The sequence below is a fragment of the Garra rufa genome, chromosome 1 (assembly GCF_049309525.1).
Source record: "Garra rufa chromosome 1, GarRuf1.0, whole genome shotgun sequence".
NCBI classification, from domain to species: Eukaryota; Metazoa; Chordata; class Actinopteri; order Cypriniformes; family Cyprinidae; genus Garra; species Garra rufa.
The window spans coordinates 11,122,585-11,142,889 of record NC_133361.1 but is presented as its reverse complement, the minus strand read 5'-3'; the positions used below and the strand labels follow the sequence as shown (position 1 = coordinate 11,142,889).

Below are 20,305 nucleotides of genomic sequence, written 5' to 3'. Positions count from 1 at the left end.
ATGCCATTGTTGAGCTACAACAACACGGAAACAAGTCGAGATGTCAAAACTACATTATTGCACAGGCTTCCGAAAAACAATAATATAAAAGACCAGTGGCACGTCAACTTCAGCCTCTTTCACACATTCCGGAAAATACAAAGAAAGTGTGTCCCATGATTTGTTCCATAATTGTTTGATTGGGTTAATTTACACAAATTTTTTTCAAGAATCTGTGCATGCTTTACACACAATCCGTAAAGATATTTGGATGTGGGATGTAATGCAACACGTATGTTTCAATAAACTTAAACTGACCTGACGAACAATCTGTGCTTCAGCGCTGATAGTGAGGAGCTTACAGTGGCCAAGAGAGCTCAACGCTCTGCAAACTTTAGAAAACACAGGCAAAAAAAAAAAAAAAAAAAAAAAAAAAACAGCAAATTAAGAAAACATCTTCATCAGTTTGACAACTTAGGCGCTGCAAAACATCGCAAACACATATACGGGAACGCGCTGCAAATTCTCACAACACAACCAAACTCAGAAACGCGCTGCAAATAGCACGGTCCACAACGGAAATGTTTCAGGGGGACCTCCAAAAGTGACAAACCCATCAGGGACTTGATTATTTGTTCATTGGCTGTTGGTCAGAGCATCGGTGAACTATCACCTTTTAGTGATATAGTATAGTATCACTAAAAGGTGGTAGTGATATAAATAATCAGGTGATATAGTGATATAAATAATCAGGTCCCAGATGGGTTCGTCACTTTTTGAGGTCCCCCTGAAACATTTCCGTCGTGGACCGTGCTATTTGCAGTGTAGGAAATAAGCACAATTTCAAACATAGATAAATTAGATTGAAAGGATTGATTCAGTGGCCTGAAAGCGAAGTCCAGCGATCTGGTTGAAGGTTTCTTGCATGTCCGGTCTTTTTACAGCGCTTCAAGATTTAGTTTTAATTTTAATCTGGCTCCGTATTAATCTGACTCCAATTTCAAATGATCATTAAATTTAGACTGTATTTCCAATCAAAAGGTGATCACAAATATCGATTATGAATTAATTTAAATATTTGATCATTCCAGACATTCAGTATTTTCAATTATCCGTTCATCAGCCCTATTTAGAGTTCCCCTTTTATAGTGATAAAAATATGACTAATTCTATTGTTTGAGTCCTGAACTAAACATTAATGCAATTAAAACTTTGAATAATGCATTATTTGTCTTATTAATGACATTGTTACTTATTACGTAAGTAACTGGATGCCTACAATGAGGTGATGGACCCGAGGGGCTCTTAAATGCCTTGTTCCAGGTGCCCTTTTTATACTTTGAGCACCTGCCCCTTTAAAGGTCTCTGCACGGCCCTGTGGATGAGTCATCGCTGCACTCTTGGGGTAATTTTTGTCAGCCGTCCACTCCTGGTAAGGTTCACCACTGTTCCATGTTTTCGCTGTTTGTGGATAATGGCTCTCACTGTGGTTCGCTGGAGTCCCAAAGCTTTATAAATGGCTTTATAACCTTTTTTTAACTTTCTTTCTCATTTGTTCCTGAATTTCTTTGGATCTCAACATGATGTATAGCTTTTGAGGATCTTTTGGTCTACTTCACTTTGTGAACACTTTTTCACACAGGGAGGGTTTGGATGTGTGTGTGTTTTGTGAAGAGTTTTGGAAGCAAATAGCAACCATTCATTAGGGAACCTTGTGTGTTGATATATTTGACTTCGCTCGTTTTTCTCTTCTAATCCTCAATCACACAGACTGTTGCTGTTGATTGAATATAATTGGAGTCTATTTATATCTCTTTTTATGTAGTTTAGTTTAATTTCATTTATTTGTACAGATCGGGAAAAATTCAGTGCACCTTGTAGAAGCATTATTTCCATCCTCCGTATGTTTTAGCGCCACTCCAGTTCAGCGGGGGGCGCTAAAACACATACGTTTTCTGCCAAACACCATCAAACCTCAGAGGAAGAAGATTAGTTTAATCGTTCACTATTCGTTTAAAAACAAACGGTTAGAAATGTTTCTGTAATTAGAATTAGATTGCAAATTTATTGGAATCAGGTTAATAAATGCCTGTAATGTTCTCATCCTCGTAGTCGTAACTAAGTTTTGAAGCAAGCAGGAATATCTTGAGGAGTACTGAAGCATCTGAACTGAGATCTGCTGCTGTCAAGATGGTGTTTGTTAAAGAAGAGAGTGAGGAGGACACGAGTGAACCAGAACCATGGAGAATAAAACAAGAGGAACCAGAATCTTTGAGAATAAAACACGAGGAACACAGAGGTTGGTATTCAAACTTCATTCATCTGTGCTTACTGTTAGGGACTGGGGTGCAATTTCAGGCCAGGAAACACTCATCCAGGTCACACACACACACACACACAAAAAAAGGCCAAAATTTGGGGTACAACAGCTTGAGCAGTAGCCTACTATTAAAAATACATTGTTAAACCGTTTTCAAATTATTTAAACAGTTGAGTACGTTACATCAGGATTCTTTGACTAATAGTAAGATCCAAAGATAAGCATTTATCTGAAATAGAAATAACAGAAATTGTAACTTTAAATAGGTCAAAAGTGATGATAAAGACACGTATACTGTTGCAAAAGACGTATATTTGAGATCAATGCTGTTTTCTGAACTTTCGTTTCACCAAACCTTGAAAACCAATTTTCAACATAATAATAAAAATCAGCACGTTAAAATTGAATTAAAATTAAATTACATATCCAAATAGAAATTGGCTGTTTGACGATATTATTGTTGCTGTCTAGCTTGGATCGGAAAAATGCAAAAATAGATGCAATAAATAAAACAATCTCACGGATCAAAATCTTTTGACTGGTAGTGTATTAAAACACATTTTCTAAAGTGCCTAAATGTCAAAATTATTACAGTATATATTTTTTAAATTTCTAATACTGATATTTCTAATACACACCATTGAATTATTAGGCTGTGACTGTGATTATTTTTGTTTTGCTGTTTGCTCTAGTTCCCTCCCTCCCTGTACAATAAACCCATGTGAATATCTGTCTCTGCTAATTTTTTTTAATGTAACTTTACAATCGATAATGATGTCCTTTAGCACAGTATTCTGAATAATGATAATAATGGTGTGCTATGGATCGCCTAACAGGTGCTAGCAGATTAATACTCAACTATGTTAAGACAAAACTCTTTAGAGTATTTACAGATAAATCTGACCTGCACCTGAAGCCATGAACAGTTCAGTGATGTTGCTATATTTCACTGCTTCTTCTGGTCGCTTCCACTTTTTCGTTGAGTCCCATGCATCGTTTCTGTTCAAAACATTTGATCATAGCGTGGAATAGACATTAATTTATTTTTTAAAATAGCACTTACCAGACTATGGCAAATCATGCACTAAAAAAAAGAAAATAAATGTTTTTTGAAAACTTTTAGAGACACCTCACATTATTTATTTACATTAGGTATTTGAACCACCACCTGTGCTAGCAGTATAGTAAAAACTTTTAGTAAAAACTTAATTTTTTCATGTTAAGGTTGACATTTGCATGAATTAAGAACAACAAAAGCGGGGCAGCGGGGCAAATCAGTCGCCAGGTCACCGATTTTGATTTTCATCATTTTAATGTTTTCATTTTCATCATTTTAATGTTTTCTAATGTTTAATAGGCCTGAAGAAAGTGAAAGAAGAAAGACAAGATCTGAATGAGGTGGAAGAGAAACATCAGGATCAGAAAGATTGTGATGTCGATGGAGAAAAATCAGTGAGTTGCAGCGATCAAAAAACAGACGTTAAAAGGCGTTTCAGCTGCTCTCAGTGCGGAAATGCTTTCACACAGAAAGGGAGCCTGAGGAGTCACATGAAAATTCATGCTGGAATAAAGCCTTTCAGCTGCTCTGAGTGTGGAAAGAGTTTTATACTGAAAGGACACCTCAGGGCTCATTTGATTACTCACAGTTCAAAAAAGCCTTTCAGCTGCTCTCAGTGTGGAAACGCGTTCAAACTGAAAATCCACCTTAAGAAACACATGAGAATGCATAGTGGGCAAAAGCCTTTTAGCTGCTCTCAATGCGGAAACACTTTCACGTGTAACGAAAACCTTAAGAACCACATGCTACTTCATGCTGGAATAAAGCCTTTTATCTGCTCTGAGTGTGGAAAGAGTTTCATAAAGAAAAGCCACCTGAAGGATCATTTGGCAACTCACACTTCAGAAAAGCCTTTCACCTGCTCTGAGTGTGGAAAAAAATTTACTCATAAAGCAAGCCTTAAGAATCACATGTTCATTCATGGTGGGGTAAAGCCTTTTACCTGCTCTCAGTGTGGAAAGAGTTTCACAAAGAAAAGTCAACTTAATGATCATTTGCTAACTCACGCTTCAGAAAAGCCATTTACCTGCTCTGAGTGTGGAGACACTTTCACTCGAAAAGCACAACTTGAGAGTCACATGTTATTTTATAACGGAGAAACACCTTTCGGCTGTTGTCAGTGTGGAAAGAGTTTAATATGTAAAGGGATCCTGAAGAATCACATGTTAACTCATGCTGAGGAGAAGCCTTTCAGCTGCTCTGAGTGTGGAAAGAGTTTTACACGTAAAACAAACCTTAAGAAGCACATGTCAAGTCATGCGGGGTAAAGGCCTTTCAGCTCGTTTTGTTTATTCGTTACTCAATGTAAATGTTATAAACGTGTTCTATAAAAAGCAGCAAGCATTGATTGAAAGACACATTCAATGTTCAAATATGTGGTACATATATGGTACTGATTATATTATTTCACCATCTGTACACAAACGTAATTTGTAATGTGGGTCAATTCTCAGGATGTGAACTTTTTTCCCTTTTAAATCTATAAAACTATGAAATATGTTCAAGCTCTCAGAACAAGAAACAAATTGTTCAGTGTACATGTAACACTCTGCTTCACAAATAAATGTACTGTTTAAATTCAAATGTGCACATTATTTTTTCTGTGTTCAATAACATTCTTTTACCTACCATTGAAATCAACTTAGATTCTTATTCGTTAATAAGATGTTGAGAAGTACCAGACTATATAATAATCCAGATTTTAAAGCAACAAATAGCATGACTTCAACAAAATACTGGATTTTAAAAATGTTCATTTTATTTTTACAGACATTAAAAACTAATAAAATGTATTTGACTTGAACTAGGATAACATTGCATTCGTTTCTTACTGAATAACGACGATATGCTTCCCTCTTTTGGTCAGTAGACGAAAGCGTTTCGGTTAACGTTCTCTTCAATTAGACGTGTCAAATCTCTCTGAAATAACAATATTTACTCTCGTATATATATATATATATATATATATATATATATATATATATATATTAATTGTAAGTAATTATCCATTAAAGAGATAAATCAACTAATGTTAGTCAGTCAGTGAAAAGAAATAACTGCTATTTTTTAAATTACGAGAGCGCGCGGCTTTATGTTGATGACAGGAGAAAGCGCGGGCTGGAGAAGAGCCTGCAGTAAAGCAATAACCCAGTGTTTATGGTATGATTTTTAGACGCTTAACCTTGGCTTAGTTTTAGCTATAAAATTAAAATTATGTTATCTTTATAATGCGAATTGACCGCTTTGATGTCTATACTTTATTTAAAGCTTATTTAGGACATGCAATTCTGCAAAAATAGTGTGTTTATGATATAAATGGGGGAACATTAAGGCCCAGTTTCGCAGACAGGGCTTAAGCCTAGTCCTAGACTAAAAGGTAAGTCTGAGTTGTTTCAACTGAAATAAAATTGCACTGATTGATTTTAAAATATATCAGTGCCTTTGTTTTGTCTCAAGATGCACACCAGTAATGTTTTTTTTCTAAGCATGTTTATAAAAATTACTTAAATGTCCTAATTGAACTATGGTCTAATCCTGGCTTAGTCTAAGCCCTGTCTGGGAAACCGGGCCTATGTGTTTGCTGCATATTACATATTAAATCTGGACTAATGTTACCAGGAGGAGACAGACGGAGCTTTTAAGTTCATTCAAAGGTAATAGTTGCATTCTAATTTATGGAAGCCCGTTTCCGCCAGGTCAGAAAAAAATCCATGCCTTAAATCGAAATTATGATATACTTAAATCATAATTACGAGATCGAAATTATGACTTTATAAGTCATAATAATGACTTAAATCGGAATTATGAGATAAAAATCCAAAATTATGACTTAAAAAAAAACCGAAATTATGACTTAACACATTGATCTCATGACTACTTGACGAATCAGATGAGTCGACATACGCCTTTGAAGTTCCGTTTCCAGGAGTGTTCTAATGATAAACGGGACATTTATCATTATCTCAGTTTGTATCTCATAATTATAACTTATAAAGTCATAATTTCGACATAGTAAGTCATAATTTCGACTTTTTAATTCATTTTTTTCTGACCTGGCGGAAACGGGCTTCTATACTATCTGAGTACCTGCATTTTACATGAAGATGATAAATGATGTTTCTCTTTTTTTTAGAGAGAGAAAATGATTCTGATGTCTCAAAAGCTAAAACTAATATCAGTTACATATTGCTTGCTTCCTGACTGCTTTGGAGGTATAGGTATTTGTTCTGAGAGATGAACAAGTTGAAAGGTAAAGTGCCATCTAAAACGATTGTTGAAGTGAACCCAAGTTGCACTCTTATTTGCAAAGTGAAGGAATTTCAGTGGAATTACTGAAATGTAAGAAGTACACACACACACACACACACACACACACACACACACACACACAAAGATGTCCTTATTTACTTTTATTATATACGCTGCCATTCAAAAGTCTGATATCAGTAAGATTTTTTTTATGTCTTGAAAGAATCATCCCTTTTCTAACTTTGTGTTTGGACTATGCAAATAAATTCCACAAAAGGAAAAAAATGCTGTACCCTTAAATGTACCTTTCTGGTGGAATGACCTGCCTTACTCAAACTGAACAACTCATCCTTTGCCATCTTCAAGAATCGGCTACAAACACATCTCTTCAATCTTGATTTGACCCTCTAACTCTCTCTATTCTAATTCTATTCTAATAAAACTAGACCTTTTAGACTCATTCTCTATTATTTTACTTTCTACTTGTTTTCTTTAAAAAAAAAAAAAAAACTAACACTAGCTTCTCTCTTCTTCTTGTATTCTATCTCTCATACTAGTATGTATTTGCTGATCTTTCAAAATTAATATATATATATATATATATATATGAAAAACACTTATCACCCAAATAACATGAATGTGGCTTCTACTTTGTATGAGCTCTCATGGGTTTCTTTAGGACTGAAGCCCTCAAAAATGTTTTATGATATTGATCACAAAAGTACAGCCTCTTTCTAGTTTGGATGTTCATGTTATCCTTAAGATGTCCTGATTGTGAGAAACTCTTCCCACATTGATAACAAGTGAACAGTTTCTGTACAGAATGAACTCTCATGTGAAGCTCAAGACTCAAGAGTATATTTGTATTTGAATTTGCATTTGTATTACACATGTACGGTTTCTCTCCTGTGTGGATCTTCTTGTGTGTTTTCAGATGTGTTGACCGTCTGAATCTCTTTTCACAGTGTGAACACTGAAAAGGTTTCTCTCTAGTGTGGATGTTCATGTGATCGTGTAGGCTTGCTGATAGTACTAAATAATTGTACATCAATGACTTAAGTATATATTCAAATAGAGAAAATTGTTTTAAATTCATTTTGTGCTTGGGGAAAAACAACTAATTTTCATTCGACACTCTTATATATATCAAATACTAATTTTTAACCTAGGTTTTAACTAGTGCTGAAAAGGCATTCAACAAAATATTTCCCCCCTCATATGTACAGTATATACACATTTAAACTATTGAATCGATATTGAAAAAAAATCCCTCTCCAAACTGAACCTAAAAGTCGGCAAACTTTTCCAGTGGTGTATAAAGTACACGAAAGCCATACTTATAAGTATACAGATGTCTTATCAAAAAATTGCTTAGAAGTAGAAGTCATTGTTTTGAATAATTCTTAATTAACAGTCTTAAAGTATATAAATTGCGTTTACATGTTGTGCAAAACCAGAGGCAGAAAAGTACCTGTGTCGACCTGTTTATGCTAACACCGTTTATGATCTTACTTAAAGAAAATGGGTTACTGCGTTTACATGACCACGTCCATTTTCAGCTGATTAAGCATAATCGTACATTTAAAGCGCTCATTGTTGTGTAAATGTGCGGGGAAAAAAACGAACTGCTCAATCACTTCAGAAGACTCGGCATATTTCATATTTGAATAAAGATTTAGCGCCACCTGCTGGTCACTCTGCGGATTTTTATTTGCTTGAAATAGTAACTTTTTTATTTTTGTTTACTTCTATTTTTCATTTATATGTCTTGCACACACAGAGGCGTAGCATCAAATCTCACGTTATTACTGAGTAAAGAATTGGAGTATTTTCAAATCCATTCATAAATGTGAATATAGATCAATATTCTGACAAAAGAAAACGTTAAATATTGCTGGTGCTCTTTGGTTTTCAAAGTTTTATGATCAGTGTCAGTTTCTAAACATGAAAAACTGTAAAATATTAATCGTATAATTACTTTATTGTAATTAATGTAGTTAATTACTGTAATGTAGTTATTCAAAAGTGGACATGTTAAGCTATATGGATTTGTAGGATAGTTATTGACAGTGTTTTTGTGTTATATGTTTCATCTATAGTGAGAAATAACAGTACAGTCTAATGCTTGGGCTTTTATCATATATCCTGGCTCAAATAATCTGTTTTCAACAGCAAACACTCAGAATAAAGTGAGATGATCTGCTGATGATCCTGAATGTCTTGTTGAATGAGTGTTGATAGCCTCAGCCCATTAATATGAACACATCTGCTGAAAAGACTCTTTATTTCATGCAAATAGCTCATGTTTTCACTTCATTTATTATGCTGATGTCTTCAGTGGAATGAGTTTTAAGTGGCAATTTACAGGAGATTTGGTGTCAACATACTGAGGCTATTTCTTGATTACAAATTTGTAGATGTATTTCTGTGTTTATGTTTTCTGTGTTTATTTTTCTTACCATTATTAATATTTGAATATATAGTATACAATTTATTGTGTGCTAGACGATCTCAGTACGTTTGAATTTATTCTGTCAGATTAGCTCCTCCTATGCTGCGCTTCACCTTTAATGAAGCCCCTCCCAAAAGAATCGCATCATCGGTGAAGCCCCGCCCACAGCAATTCACTAATAAATGCTGGAATATTCCCATCAGTTTACAAGTGCTGAAGAGCGTCAAATCATCAGGAAGAGCTGAAATCTGCCAAGACTGAGTTTATTAAAGAAAACAGAGAAGATGAGAGATCCAGAACACTGCATCAAACATCCCAAAGACACAGAAGAACAAACAGGTTGGTGTTTATGTGTCTTTTTTATTAATAGTGCTGAAGGTTAAAGAGCTTCAACCAGATTTAGATTTGCTGTAATACGAAAAAATCTTTAGAGCTCTGCAATAAATGAAGCATCAAATAATACAGCAGGGCTTTATTTACAGTGCTTTAAAACTCCAAACATTTTTCCAATTTTAAATGTTATTTTAATAAATACATGTTGTGGTAAACAAACAGTTATTTAAAATTAAATGCATACATAAAGTTACCACCATAACCAGTAGATGGCAGCAGAGAAGCACTTAATGGCTTTTTTTTACTTAAATTAATAAATACACAACTAATGGTTCATTTAATAAGAGTAGAATATATATATATATATATTATATATATATATATATATATATATATATATATATATATTTGCCACTGCTAACAAATGTTGGTACTATTTTCAATAGCATTGTTAAATAATTCTGTAGTGTGTTGAACATTCAATAGTTCATCCTATAGAAACAGATTTTTGCCTATGAAGGTTTCAAAATAATAATTTGAAGATCAATGCATCTCATTTATGAAAATATTTCAGGGATGCATCATTTAAAAAAATGCATCAAAATGACAAAACTATGGTATAACAATTATCTAATTTATATTGTTATATTAGGGTTTTAATGCCCACATTTTAATGTCCACATGTCTTTGCTTTTTACGAGTTACTGAAAATGAACAATTTTTACTTTTTTTAGAGATAATTGAAGAATTGAGTGAAGTTGAGGAGAAAAGTCATGTCAAACCTGGCGAAAAGAAAAGAAGAGCCAAGAAATTTATCACTTGCACTCAGTGTGGAAAGAGTTTATCAAGTAAATCAAGCATTGAGCGTCACATGAGAGTTCATACTGGTGAGAAACCTTTTACTTGTGATCAATGTGGGATGAGTTTCAGCCAGAAAGGACAACGTACAGCACATATGAGAGTTCATACTGGTGAGAAGCCATTCAATTGTGATCAATGTGGGATGAGTTTCAGCCTGAAAGGACAACTTACAGCGCATAAAAGAGTTCATACCGGAGAGAAGCCATTCACTTGTGATCAGTGCGGGAAGAGCTTCAGACTGAAAGAACAACTTACATCACATATGAGAGTTCATACTGGAGAGAAACCTTTTACTTGTGATCAATGTGGGATGAGTTTCAGACGTTTATCAAATCTTAATGCACACACAAATGTTCACACTAGAGTGAAACTGTACGCATGTGATCAATGCGACAAAGTGTTTTTGAGAGCTCCACACCTGAAGCGGCACCTGAGAGTTCATACAAAAGAGAAGCCATATCCATGTCATTTGTGTGGAAAGAGTTTCTCATGTCTACAACATTTGAAAGAACATCAGAAAATACACACTGGTGTGAAAGACTACATGTGCTTTGAGTGTGAAAAGACTTTTACTACAGCGAGCCATTTAAAACTGCATGAGAGGATTCACTCTGGAGAAAAACCTTACAAGTGTTCACACTGTGAGAAGAGATTTGTTAAGTCAGGAGACATGAAAATACATGAGAGGATCCACACTGGAGAAAAACCTTATAAGTGTTCACACTGTGAGAAGAGATTTGTTAAGTCAGGAGACATGAAAAAACATGAGAGGATCCACACTGGAGAGAAACCTTACAAGTGTTCACACTGTGACAAGAGATTCAATCAGTCAGGATATCTGAAAATACACGAGAGGATCCACACTAAGAAAAGTAGAAGCGTTTTACAAACCGTTCTTGTTCAGGAAGCTGAAGATGCTGTAACACTTTAAGAGAGCTGAGATTTATTATTAACCTTTTTATTAACTGTTGTTTTTTTCAATTCGTCCACGTATGATGTATTTAGGATCAGAGAAGCAAGGTAAACTGCCATGTAGTTTTGGAATCGAATTGTCTTTAATTTTTATATTCTATCAACAACGTTTATTGTCTGCTAAGTGTATTTGCCTATGGAAAATATTTGCTTATTGCACTTTCTGGTTTAAAAAATATCTCAATAAAGCTTTTGAATTGACTTGTCTTTTTTATTTTCTATAGCATCGAGTCAAACTAGGAGCTCTGCTTCTGGTATTAGAAAACAAACATACAGTGTAACCACAGACAATAAATAAGGCTATAGACTGTACAGTACAATTGAAGAGCTCTTTTCCAATGCCAAATAAAAAAATAAAAAAATAAAAAAAATAATACTAGCGTGTATAGGTAGATATATTGTTTAGATGGAGGACGTGCTTGGAGCGGTCAAAGTAGGAATCTACTGATAACTATAAGTACAGCAACGAACATGATGTGATTGTTTACATGGTCCTCAATGATATGCAGAGAGAATGTGGGCAGCCATGCCACTGTTTTCAAAAGTCTCAGTTTTGGTCCGTTTACAATGAAACGCGCAAACTAAAAGCTGTCAGCGGACGACCTGATGATTAATTTGAACACGTTTTACCAAACAAGGTTGAATAGGACAGGGCAATACGTAATTTTCTGGACATAACGCAAGTGAAAAGGCAGCGTCTTAACGTAAACAAAGGGACAGACCGACATTAAAAAAATAACGATTTATATTATGAGTCCCTAATGTCATATGTTGCATGTTGTCTTTTTTTTTTGTTTGTTTGTTTTTTAAGACATAAACGAACAATGTTTTGGAAAAAGGATGGATTTGTAGCGGTTTGAAAAAAAATAAAATAAACGTTGAATTTATAATCAATGTTGTTTCATTTAACGATCGTTGTTTAAAATGTTCAGACAGAGCCATTTGGATAAAGAATATAGGATCTAGGTAAAAATGTCATTTTCAAGAAAACTATTAAAACGAATTTATAACGTTTTTGAAAAGAACTCATTAATTATAAACGTATACACTCAGCTTTTGCTTTCTACAGTCGCCATTCATTGTGTGCGTTTTTGTATTAAAGCCTTGCGCGGGACTGTTTTCTTTATCATGCTTCTGCAAACATTCTAATATTAAATATAATTTTGGCGCATTACGGAGTCGCTTTGGAGTAGTTAAATCGCTCTGGATGCAGCTCGTGTAAGATGTAGGGTTGCCAAATCCATTTTTAATAGCTGATTTTAAACTGTTGCGGCGGGTTGATTTTCTCCCGTGGGTTAAAAGTTTGAAATATTGAATAAACTCCATTTGACTGAACTGCTTGTATCGAAACTTTTTTTTTTTCATTCTACCTTTGATAAAACTGTGGTAGATATTAGTTATGTGAAGGATGACCACTTTTTAGCTGTGTTTTTGATCTGCATAACGGTGACTGTAGAATTAGTAGTTTTGGTATAAAAAATATATATTTGATACCAAAACTATATAGGACTAAATGTTGTTGTTATTTAAAAGAACACTTGTTTATTTTATATATTAAAAAAAAAAAAACATACTTAAATTAAATTTGGCAGTATAGGGTGGGTCGTTCAAAGTTTTATTCGTTTTATTATTATTATGATTATGATTATTATTATTATTATTATTATTAGGCTACGTCAGGGCTGGACTGGGATTAAAATGTTTGAAAGTTTTGTTGGATTATAGGGACATTTATTGGAGTAAATACATTAATGAATAAAACAGGACAGAAACAAATAATGATATCCTGAGTTCAAATTTTAAAAACTTAATAATGCATTTTAGCAAAGTCCCTTTAAGGCAAGTCATGTCACTCGGCGGCCATCTTTGAAACGCCTCTCGGGCATACAAGTGCAGCTCCTATCTGTTTGAATGGGGAAACATCAAATTCTCCAAAACTGTTCACCAAGCTTACGATTAAATTTCATATTTTAAATATCCAAAGAAATCCAACAAGAACTGCCTCATAAATATGGTTCCTTGTACTCCAATAGCGTGAAAAAACGCTTATTTTTCCGGCTAGATGAGCCAGTGCGCATGCGCAGTACTGAGCGCACGTCTAGAGCGCCGATTGTTTCTATAGCAACCGGGACTTCTCACGGTAGCTCCAGTGACGCGCTGACTTTACTAATCAACGATTGGCTCTTTCACTAAGAAGGCGGGGCTTCGCGGCCATGATGACCGCATTTTTCCCCATTCAAAACTACACGAGTGACATGTCTTGGGTATTCTATAGTCTTTGATTTTAGTCACATAGAAATGCACATAGCACTGATTTTCAGCTAGAATGCGGGATTTTTATTGCTAATAAGTTCTGTAATAAAAAAATCTTTCTTTAATACAAATAATATCCTCACCATCACGTCGTTCCAAAACTGCATTTTGTATAATGTAACCAAACATAATTTGTAACCCTTGATTTCTACTCTATAGACATCAATGTACTGAATTTATCAGAGTATCTTCTTTTATGTTCCACAGGATAAAGAAGTAAAATTAAGTAAATGAGGACAATTTTCATTTTGGGGTACAATATCCCTATCAGAACTTTAATATTTGCAAACATAAAAAAAAAAAAAAAAAAAAAACCTTATTTAAGACACTGATATTTATCTTAAATCTGGCTCTTATTAAATTGACATTAAATGAAAACGAATTAGAACTAAGCCTTTAAAAAGAAAGAAATTCTTGCTTAGAATCCAGATATTAGCTTACTAGTTTTAGTACGATGGTCACAAGAAAACATCATGGTTATATGTTTTTTATTTTATTTTAATTTTTTTTAAATAAAGCAATAAATATAAAACAAAACATAAAGCTGCTACACATTTGTTTTTTTATGAAAATAAAATTCAAAAGACCATAGGCTATTGTAAAGTGCAATATGGTGCTGAATTTACAGTATTATGCATTATTTTTCTCCTCTAATCCTCTTTAAGACTGTTGATGGTGATCGAATACCATGCGAGTATATAATTTTAAGTCATTTTCATTTATTTGTGCTGATTGGCTTTTTTTTTCTAAAGGGGAAAAACAGCGTACCTCCCATGTGAAAATAAAGGTTACTTGAGTACCCTAAAAATACTTAAATACAAGAAAGAATATTAGTAATGTTATATTTTGTGCTAAATGGGATTGTAAAAATGATACACTATAAATGCAATGCTAAAAGTATACTTTTACTTTAGTAGTACTTTAGTGCAACTGTGAAAGTATACTAAATGCAACTGATATTTATACTGATTTTTAGTGCATAGCAACAAAGTAAACTACTGAAAAAAATTACATAAAGAGTTATATTAGCATTTCTTAAAAGTATGTTTTGAATGCTTTAAAAAATAGTTCACTGTTAGTACACTTGTAGATAGTTACCCTAAGTTTAAATTAAATTGATTTTATTTAAAATATATTAGTAATGAAATAGATAAAATTAAATTTTCCCAAATGTGCTACTTAAGTAGACTTAATATAAATATACTAACTAGCACTAACACTTACATATATTTTAAGTGTAGTCAAATAAATCAGAATTAAATTGATTTTACTTAAAATAAATTAGTAATGTAATAGCTGAAATGTTATAGTTAAAATTACATTTTCCCAAATGTGCTACTTAAGTAGACTTAAAGGGGCTATATTAAAGGAACACTCCACTTTTTTTGGAAATAGGCTCATTCTCCAGCTCCCCCCGAGTTAATAAGTTGATTTTTACCGTTTTGAAATCCATTCAGCCGTTCTCTTGTTCTGGCGATATCACTTTTAGCATAGCTTAGCATAAATCATTGAATCCTATTAGACCAGTAGCATCGCGTTCAAAAATGACCAACGAGTTTCGATATTTGTCCTATTTAAAACTTGACTCTTCTGTAGTTATATTGTGTACTAAGACCAGCAGAAATGTAAAGCAGCGGTTTTCTAGGCTGATAAGATTAGGAACTACACTCCCATTCCGGCGTAATAGTCGAGGAAGTTTGCTGCCGTAACATGGCCGAAGCAGGCGCATTAATATCACACAGCGCCTGAAATTAGATCCCAGCTAGGTAACTTCCAATGTGACCGGTGCTAAGTTTGTGTAATTCCGGTTGTTGCAGCTGTCAGAGTTGCAGCTGGTAAATTGTTAGTGGCTGGATTTACCTGTGTGTGATTAGCTATGGTTATGTGCATTGTAAGGGGCTGTGATAGTAAGTCGAAGACGTAATCTACTACCATCTTTCATAGAATTCCCACGAAAAAAAAAGCAATTTCGACTAATGAATCAATGGCTGGCTGCTCTGAACATAGATCTCAAAACACCGTTAGAAACGATCAAGAAATGGCGTGTTTGCTCCGAGGATTTTGAACCAGATGACTATTTGGATAGTTTTACCGGTACTACAGCACGGCGTCTAAGGGACACGGCGATCCCAACAATCTTCAAACTAACGTTACAGACAGGACAACAAGGAGCATCGCCCACGGCTGTAAGTGAAACATGATTAATTGCTAACGTTACCTGTGAAATGCAACCCCTGACGACTAGGTTTGGGCGAACAGTTAGCTTAGTATTTGCTATGACCAAATTCCATGTGTGATTGCAAAAGAAAGTTATTGCGAACAGTCGGTGGTGTTTTAAAGTCAGTTTTGAGTAAAAGTGTACATCATGAATGTAAGCCTGAAAATGCAAACTGACAGTATGCATTTAAAATCTTTATATTATATAATGTAGCAGGAATAACTTACTCTTGCGACAGCTGGCCATTAGGTCCACTCGGCGTGTGACGTTTTTTCTAGTTTATTTTGTCAAACCGGAAAAAAAAATCGACTATTGCAGGATGCAGCATTGCATCCAAGTCCTCGGATGTTGCGACCTGACACTTCCTCATCAGGTAGATCCGCCCTTGCCATCGATGGCAATACCTAGTCCCACTCGCGACAACACAGGCACTCACTTTTAGTTGGCATGGGTTGGCAAGCCCCGCCAGCGCGAATCTGCTCTCCTCATCCCTTCTGTCCCAGGCAGTTCAGACACACTTTCTTGTCTTTCGCGTACCAAAACCTTAGCTTCAGTGAATTCTGGTTCAAATTGATACGGTTTAGGATCTGCACCAAAGTAAATATCTTCTAAATCGTCTCTCACAAATGTCTCCATGGCGAGGAACGCTGCCTATGCTGCATGCACGTTGGATATGTTGACGGAAGTAAACATTTGCACATGTGCTGTGTGATATTAATGCGCCTGCTTCGGCCATGTTACGGCAGCAAACTTCCTTGACTATTACGCCGGAATGGGAGTGTAGTTCCTAATCTTATCGGCCTAGAAAACCGTATCTTTACATTTCCGCTGGTCTTAGTACGCGATATAACTACAGAAGAGTCAAGTTTTAAATAGGACAAATATCGAAACTCATTGGTCATTTTTGAACGTGATGCTACTGGTCTAATAGGATTCAATGATTTATGCTAAGCTATGCTAAAAGTGATATCGCCAGAACAGGAGAACGGCTGAATGAATTTCAAAACAGTAAAAATCAACTTATTAACTCGGGGGGAGTTGGAGAATGAGCCTATTTCCAAAAAAAGTGGAGTGTTCCTTTAAAGGGGCTTTCTGAAATTTAAACTCGGGACTGACACCTGTGGCCAAAAAACGGAATTGCTCTTCCTTTCTGCTTGCTCTGAAATGTTTAACATGAACGCGCTTGACGTCACATCCACAGACAGTGCACGAAAAATCCGACCCGACAGAAAATAGGAAAAATAAGATACAGGCTTATAGGTGCACAAACTGTTATGAAGCAGACGGGACAACAAGGTAAGTGTTAATACAGGTAACGTTTATTTATATGCAGCAGTGCCGGAGATGAGAAGAGATTCTGTGATGGTGAGTATAACTGAATAGGATGGTTTAGAACCGGGTTGAGGAGTGTAGATTTTAACTGATCCTTTTCTTTGCAGATGGCAAGATGGGAAGACTCCAAGAACGATAGACGGAGGAATATTGAAGAGTCTGTGGATCCACGAATCTACCGCTGACATGGAAGTCAGCTTACAGCCACACACCGCTGACGACTGGAAATAGGAGGACTGGAACAACAGGACAGAGTTCAGGTAAGTATAATCAGGTAAGTTTTTCAGATAGTGACACTCGTAGAGAGACACTAGCAGTCCGCTTCGCCAAGAACGAGCCCGGACACTGAGCGTTGTGTGGAGAGTGACTTTATAGTGAGGTGGATGATTGCAGGTTGATGATTGATGAGTGCAGGTGTGCGTGAATCAATATTCAGGTGATGGTGATCTGGGCGTGATTGTGGGTGTAGAACCTGACCAATCCGTGACACAAACTGTGAGCTGACAAGGTGTCAGTATGCTCATCAGGAGATGTTTGAGTCATAAATGGTCAGATAAAAAGGCTATTGTTACGTTTATTTTGGGGAAAAAGTTGCATATAGCCCCTTTAATATAAATATACTAATTAGCACTAACACTTAAATATATTGTAAGTGTAGTCAGATAAATCAGAATTAAATTGATTTTATTTAAAATATATTAGTAATGTAATAGTTAAAATTAAATTTTCCCAAATGTGCTACTTAAGTAGACTTAATATAAATATACTAATAAGTACTACACTTACATTCCCAAGTGAAAAAAAATATTTTTAAAATGCACTTATGAATAATATATAATAAATATATACAAAACGTATTTATAATGTATTGCCCACATATTTTTATTCATAACAATACACAAATTAATTAATTAAATATATATGAATAATATATAATAAATGTAATAAATCTTAAGGAGTAGTCAAATAAAACTTTTAGTATATTAAGTACAAAATTAGTGCGTGAAAAAAATATCACTTTAAATACATTAGGGAAGTGCACTAAATAGTGTACTTAAATTGTATTTTAGTGCACTTTTTTTTCACCTGGGTTTACAAACGCACTAAATAATTTTGTCAATGCTTCACACTCCAGGCCAGCGGGTGGCGCTAAAACACATGCGTTTGTTTGCCAAACAGGACTAAACCCCAGAGGAAGATGATTAGTTTAACCGGGCTCTCTGTTATAGAAATACAGAAACGTACAGTTTTTCAATCAAGTTAGTAAATACCTGTAATATACCTCATCCAGTCGTGACTAAGTTTTGATGCAAGCTATAATATCTGAAGGAGTATCTACGGTGGCCGACAGAGGTCAACGCGCTGCAAACAAGAAAACACATGCAAACAGAAAAAAACGACAACAAATTAAGAAAACATCTTCATCAGTTTGACAACACAGGCGCTGCAAATCCTCGCAACGCAAACACAAACGCGCTGCAAATTCTCACAACACAACCAAACTCAGAAACGCGCTGCGAACACACGAAGGCACTGCAAACTAACAAACGCACTGCATACAGCTCGGTCTACAATGCAAATGTTTCAGGGGGACCTCAAAAAGTGACGAACTCATCTGGGACCTGATTATTTATATCACTATCACCTTTAAGTGATACTATACTATCACTAAAAGGTGATAGTTCACCGATAACACCTCTGCTCTGACCAACAGCCACTGAAAAAACACTCGACTTATCGTGACTACATTTAAGATGGCGGCGACCGGTCGAGCTGCTTTTTTCTTCGCTTTTATCATTAGTCATTGTTATTTTAATACCTTCGAGCTCAAAGTATCACAGTAATATAATGTGTAGTGCAGTCATCAACTCATTTTTGCTTAAAGCAACCCTTACTGGTTTAGTTTAACAGAGACCTGTCAATCAACTTACGTCTTTAACGTTAGTGAGATGTGATGACTTGTGAGTGACGGGGTTCTGACCCTATAACGGGCAAGATTTTGAATACGCAGCTTATTCATTTATACATTTTAAGTAACTGCAAGGCAAAGTGGCCTAAATATAAGTTACATGATAAAAAAGTCTTAAGTGGATTACACGTGGTGAGAGATGAATAGAAGACTTCTAAATATAATTGTAACTGAAATAAGAAAACGTGGGTGTGTGCATGAACGTAAATGTCAGCTACATTACATTTGTTTCTCATCACTTTATTGTGCACTTTTTGCACAGAAATTAGCATATTTTTACTGTGGACATTGAAAATGATGCATGTGTTTTCCCCAGGGTTAAAGTCATCGGTTAATTTCCACTTTGAAAAGAAGACATTTTACGCATATTTTTGGACTGTTTTGATCCATATTCCTGTGGAATTTATTTATCTTTATTTTATTTTGTCATCATTCTTTTTTTAAAGAGATAAAAATGGTCCTTATCAACCTTGACATGGCAATAAAATTCTCATTGTTTTGGCAAATTTGGGCTGGTTTTTGTTGAAGTGGGCTGGTTTTTCATGAGCTTTTGGGCTGGAAATCGTCAACCCGATCTGGCAACACTGAACCCTGTTTAGACTTTAGTTTCAGCCCTGCTCCAACTCAGCTGTCTGTAATCAAGTGCTACCCAAGAGATTAATTAGCTGGTTCAGCAGGTTTGATGAGGGTTGGAGCTGAACTTTGTAGGATGGTAGATCTCCAGGAACAGCGTTGGGCACCCATGTCCTAAACCAAATACTCTGGTGTTTTAAACAAGATCTCAACAGCAACACACACTGTGCTCGGATATTTCTACAAAAAACTGTTGTGTGTTATGTATGACTGTTAAATAAAGTAATTTTCAGAATTTGGTGGCATATTTATACACATGGGCAAGATTAGACTGGGGTATGGCTCAGTTTTGGTGTTTCTGATTAAAGGCTCATAATAAAAACCTGTTCTGGTCCACTTAAGGGCTGGTCAGGAAATAATTAAATGGCTGGCACTCAGTTATGACCCATGTGTGGACCTTACATTTAATTCATATTAGGGCCACAAAGTGAAACTTTTACCCTCCTCTCAACGTTTCAGGCTCCAATCCAGCGGGTGGCGCTAAAACACATACTTTGTTTGCCAAACATTAAACAGCAGAGGAAGAACATCAGTTTCACGGAGCTCTCTGTTGTTTTATCGTGATGCTGTACTAATGCAAACTGTTAGAAATGTTATTTCTGTAAATAGAAAATAAA

The 20,305-nt window shown here is 35.2% G+C and overlaps 1 protein-coding gene across 1 annotated transcript; it reads left to right on the top strand.

The window, feature by feature from the left end:
* The first annotated feature begins 1,966 nt into the window (after positions 1 to 1,966).
* LOC141346936 (uncharacterized) lies at positions 1,967 to 11,182 on the top strand. Its single transcript, XM_073851937.1, has 3 exons — positions 1,967 to 2,278; positions 3,657 to 4,610; positions 10,125 to 11,182. The coding sequence occupies exons 1-3, from the start codon at positions 2,170 to 2,172 to the stop codon at positions 11,180 to 11,182; spliced, it is 2,121 nt and encodes a 706-aa protein (XP_073708038.1). The 5' UTR covers positions 1,967 to 2,169.
* The last annotated feature ends 9,123 nt before the right edge of the window (positions 11,183 to 20,305 follow it).

Bases quoted from the DNA above. Each gene is read 5' to 3' on its own strand.
- LOC141346936 (XM_073851937.1), top strand. From the start codon at position 2,170: ATGGTGTTTGTTAAAGAAGAGAGTGAGGAGGACACGAGTGAACCAGAA. The intron at 2,279-3,656 runs GTTGGTATTCAA...AATGTTTAATAG, and splicing joins AAAACACGAGGAACACAGAG to GCCTGAAGAAAGTGAAAGAA. The intron at 4,611-10,124 runs GTCATGCGGGGT...TACTTTTTTTAG, and splicing joins CCTTAAGAAGCACATGTCAA to AGATAATTGAAGAATTGAGT.